General features: G+C 42.4%; 1 protein-coding gene across 2 annotated transcripts in view; it reads left to right on the top strand.

Annotated features, from left to right (window-relative positions):
- Nucleotides 1–5,000, top strand: part of fbn1 (fibrillin 1) — a 55,348-nt gene that overhangs the window by 30,403 nt on the left and 19,945 nt on the right. For both annotated transcript variants that reach the window (XM_026286902.1, XM_026286901.1), the window contains 6 exons: nucleotides 2,888–3,010; nucleotides 3,092–3,214; nucleotides 3,332–3,457; nucleotides 4,340–4,462; nucleotides 4,786–4,908; nucleotides 4,989–5,000. The exon at nucleotides 4,989–5,000 is cut by the window's right edge and continues 156 nt beyond it. In XM_026286902.1, coding sequence (XP_026142687.1) covers nucleotides 2,888–3,010; nucleotides 3,092–3,214; nucleotides 3,332–3,457; nucleotides 4,340–4,462; nucleotides 4,786–4,908; nucleotides 4,989–5,000 — 630 coding nt within the window. The remainder of the gene's footprint in view (nucleotides 1–2,887; nucleotides 3,011–3,091; nucleotides 3,215–3,331; nucleotides 3,458–4,339; nucleotides 4,463–4,785; nucleotides 4,909–4,988) is intronic.

Raw genomic sequence — 5,000 nt, 5'->3', positions numbered from 1 at the left:
TTTGATATATATATATATATATATATATATATATATATATATATATATATATATATACAGTATTGTTCAAAATAATAGCAGTACAATGTGACTAACCAGAATAATCAAGGTTTTTAGTATATTTTTTATTGCTACGTGGCAAACAAGTTACCAGTAGGTTCAGTAGATTGTCAGAAAACAAACAAGACCCAGCATTCATGATATGCACGCTCTTAAGGCTGTGCAATTGGGCAATTAGTTGAAAGGGGTGTGTTCAAAAAAATAGCAGTGTCTACCTTTGACTGTACAAACTCAAAACTATTTTGTACAAACATTTTTTTTTTCTGGGATTTAGCAATCCTGTGAATCACTAAACTAATATTTAGTTGTATGACCACAGTTTTTTAAAACTGCTTGACATCTGTGTGGCATGGAGTCAACCAACTTGTGGCACCTCTCAGCTGTTATTCCACTCCATGATTCTTTAACAACATTCCACAATTCATTCACATTTCTTGGTTTTGCTTCAGAAACAGCATTTTTGATATCACCCCACAAGTTCTCAATTGGATTAAGGTCTGGAGATTGGGCTGGCCACTCCATAACATTAATTTTGTTGGTTTGGAACCAAGACTTTGCCCGTTTACTAGTGTGTTTTGGGTCATTGTCTTGTTGAAACAACCATTTCAAGGGCATGTCCTCTTCAGCATAGGGCAACATGACCTCTTCAAGTATTTTAACATATGCAAACTGATCCATGATCCCTGGTATGCGATAAATAGGCCCAACACCATAGTAGGAGAAACATGCCCATATCATGATGCTTGCACCTCCATGCTTCACTGTCTTCACTGTGTACTGTGGCTTGAATTCAGAGTCTGGGGGTCGTCTCACAAACTGCCTGTGGCCCTTGGACCCAAAAAGAACAATTTTACTCTCATCAGTCCACAAAATGTTCCTCCATTTCTCTTTAGGCCAGTTGATGTGTTCTTTGGCAAATTGTAACCTCTTCTGCATATGCCTTTTTTTTAACAGAGGGACTTTGCGGGGGATTCTTGAAAATAGATTAGCTTCACACAGACGTCTTCTAACTGTCACAGTACTTACAGGTAACTCCAGACTGTCTTTGATCATCCTGGAGGTGATCATTGGCTGAGCCTTTGCCATTCTGGTTATTCTTCTATCCATTTTGATGGTTGTCTTCCGTTTTCTTCCACGTCTCTCTGGTTTTGCTCTCCATTTTAAGGCATTGGAGATCATTTTAGCTGAACAGCCTATCATTTTTTGCACCTCTTTATAGGTTTTCCCCTCTCTAATCAACTTTTTAATCAAAGTACGCTGTTCTTCTGAACAATGTCTTGAACGACCCATTTTCCTCAGCTTTCAAATGCATGTTCAACAAGTGTTGGCTTCATCCTTAAATAGGGGCCACCTGATTCACACCGGTTTCTTCACAAAATTGATGACCTCAGTGATTGAATGCCACACTGCTATTTTTTTGAACACACCCCTTTCAACTAATTCAACTAATTGCCCAATTGCACAGCCTTAAGAGCGTGCATATCATGAATGCTGGGTCTCATTTGTTTTCTGAGAATCTACTGAACCTACTGGTAACTTGTTTGCCACGTAGCAATAAAAAAATATACGAAAAACCTTGATTATTCTGGTTAGTCACATTGTACTGCTATTATTTTGAACAATACTGTGTATATATATATATATATATATATATATATATATATATATATATATATATATATATATATATATATATATGTATATATATATTCTTTTTTAAAATAATTTATTTAAAATTAAATACAGAATTGAATTACTATTTGTATTATTTTTATTAATGTATTTCAATGTTTCATGTTTATGAATTCATGTATTTTTTGTGAGTGTTTTTTGTTAGTTTTTACTTTAAAATAATTTATTCTAAATGTACATGTTTATGAATTAATTTTCAGTGTTTTATTAATTTAAGTGCATTTATTCTGTTCCACACGTTCAGTGATGTCTGCTCTGCTCAGAGAAACATTCGTCATGTATCTTCATTCTCTTTCTGCACTTCACGTGTTTGTGTTAATTCTGTATAATTTTACTGACGTCATGATGAGTCTTTATTGATGAGCTTGTTTATCTGAGCTCAGTTCCCATCAGGCCAGTTAAGTGGTTTATTTTGGAGTAAACACCGAAGCGCTCCATTATTTCCTGTCTCTGGTTTTATCGCTTTGATTCGCTGTCAGCTGGATGTGTGCTGAGCATATTTTGCTGATTAGATGTGCTCTAATAAAAGCGCAGGCAGACCGCTCCGGTTATTTGAGGACAGACGGAGAGCCGGAGTCTAATGAGACTCGATGAAGGAACAGAATGTGAAGGGCTCACAGCTGAGCTTCATCAGACACGTTCAGTGATGCCCTCCTTAAACAATCTCATTAGACGGACACTGACCGCTCGCGGGATCCTGGGATCCAGGTCCTGAAACAGAACAAACTAAAAACATCCATTTTCTCCACTGTGAAACTGAGTTTTAATAACTTATAAAGTTTGAAGACAGACCTGCACAGAGGTTGTTAATCAGTGGCATGAGCTCTTGTTGAAGTCATTTGTTCACAACTTATTTTTAAAACAATTGTTTAACACCAAAATCTGTGCTGAAAACTATATTAAAACAGACATCAATGGTTTCACATCAACGATTATGTATTCGGCTTTCAGATGATGTATGCATCTCAGTTTTAAAAAATGTACCCTTCTGACTGGTTTTGTGGAACAGGGTCACATTTCATGTTTAACTAAACTCAAATCTTCCCACTTTGTTTCAAACAGAGCAGTAAGTGTTTGTGAAGTGCAGTAAATGTGTGTGACGCTCTCTTCATGTGTGTGTGTGTGTGTGATTTAGATATTAACGAGTGTGAGATCGGCGCTCATAACTGCGACCGACACGCGAGCTGTACGAACACCGCTGGCAGCTTCAGATGCAGCTGCGCTCCGGGATGGATCGGGAACGGGATCGAATGCAAAGGTACGAATCTCACTCTCTCGTGACCTGTTGTGTTTGGACTGAAGATGGTCAGGTGTGCAGCAGAGCTGTTTCCTGTTTCAGATCTGGACGAGTGTTCTAACGGGACGCACATGTGCAGCCCCAGCGCAGACTGCATGAACACCATGGGCTCCTACCGCTGCCTGTGCAAAGAGGGATTCGCCGGAGACGGCTTCTACTGCACCGGTACAGACTCAAACACACACACACACACACACACACACACACACACACACACACGCGCACACACACAGACACACACACAACATGATGCCGCTGTTATTGTGTGTGTGTGTCCTGTAGACACGGATGAGTGTACGGAGAACGTGAATCTGTGTGAGAACGGACACTGTCTGAACATCGGGGGTGGATACCGCTGTGAGTGTGACATGGGCTTCATCCCCACCGCAGACGGGAAGGCCTGTGAAGGTGAGACACTCCTCCTGTCTGTCTGTCTGTCTGTCTGTGTGTCTGTCTGTCTGTCTGTCTGTCTGTGTGTCTGTCTGTGTGTCTGTCTGTCTGTGTGTCTGTCTGTCTGTCTGTCTGTCTGTGTGTCTGTCTGTCTGTCTGTCTGTGTGTCTGTCTGTCTGTGTGTCTGTCTGTCTGTCTGTGTGTCTTTCTGTCTGTCTGTCTGTCTGTCTGTGTGTCTGTCTGTCTGTCTGTCTGTCTGTCTGTCTGTCTGTCTGTCTGTCTGTCTGTCTGTCTGTGTGTCTGTCTGTCTGTCTGTCTGTCTGTCTGTGTGTCTGTCTGTCTGTCTGTCTGTCTGTCTGTGTGTCTGTCTGTCTGTCTGTCTGTCTGTGTGTCTGTCTGTGTGTCTGTCTGTCTGTGTGTCTGTCTGTCTGTCTGTCTGTCTGTCTGTGTCTGTCTGTCTGTCTGTCTGTCTGTCTGTCTGTCTGTCTGTCTGTCTGTGTGTCTGTCTGTCTGTCTGTCTGTCTGTCTGTCTGTGTGTCTGTCTGTCTGTCTGTCTGTCTGTCTGTCTGTGTGTCTGTCTGTCTGTCTGTGTGTCTGTCTGTCTGTTTGTGTGTCCGTCTGTCTGTCTGTGTGTCTGTCTGTCTGTCTGTCTGTGTGTTGCAGTGCTCTTTTACTGGACCTCAATGATCCAGCGGCTCTGCTTCCTTATGCATTTGCATGAGTGAGTGATTGTGTGTGTTTATGGCACTGTGTGTGTGTGTGTGTGTGTGCCTCAGAGCGGTGTGGTTTTGCAGCTTCCTTTGAGTCCAGTTTCTCCAGATCAAGACCCATAATGCATCACAGCTGTTGTGTCTGTGTGTGTGTGTGTGTGTGTGTGTGTGTGTGTGTGTGTCTTCACAGACATAGATGAGTGCACGTTTGCAGACATCTGTGTGAACGGCCGCTGCCGCAACATCCCGGGTCTGTTCAGATGCCTGTGTGACTCGGGGTACGAGCTGGACCACAGCGGAGGAAACTGCACAGGTCAGGGGTCAGCTCACGCACCTGCAGTGTTGGGAAATAACTACTTTCTTTCATAAATTGCAGTAACTTCTCAAAAATATAAGACACAGGGAGTTCAGGACACAGAAAAGGATTATTCAATGACTGTTTTATTTATGCCTTTCCTATGCTTTATTTTTGAAGATGAGCTGTTTACATCATTGTTAGATGCAAGTGTTTCCTGTCATAACTGTGCAAAGATTTGATTTCAGAATCAGTATCATAGTTACTAAACTAAATCTTGTTATGGTTTCTAAACATTTTAGCTGTTTGACCTCTCCTCCGATCTCTCTGTTCTGTGTCAGATGTGAACGAGTGCAGTGACCCCACCACCTGCATCAGCGGCCTGTGTCGGAACACACTGGGCAGTTACTTCTGCAGCTGTCCGCCGGGCTTCGAGCTCAACCCCACCGGAGTCGGCTGCGTCGGTGAGACACCTGACCCCCAGCAGCTGACGCCATCGCCTGCGCCGCAGCACTCATGATGACCTCTGTCTGTCCTCTTTCAGACACTCGCTCTG

Source organism: Carassius auratus, chromosome 18, assembly GCF_003368295.1.
Source record: "Carassius auratus strain Wakin chromosome 18, ASM336829v1, whole genome shotgun sequence".
NCBI lineage: Eukaryota > Metazoa > Chordata > Actinopteri > Cypriniformes > Cyprinidae > Carassius > Carassius auratus.
The sequence above is the reverse complement of the archived record's forward strand: the minus strand, read 5'-3'. Positions and strand labels throughout refer to the sequence as shown.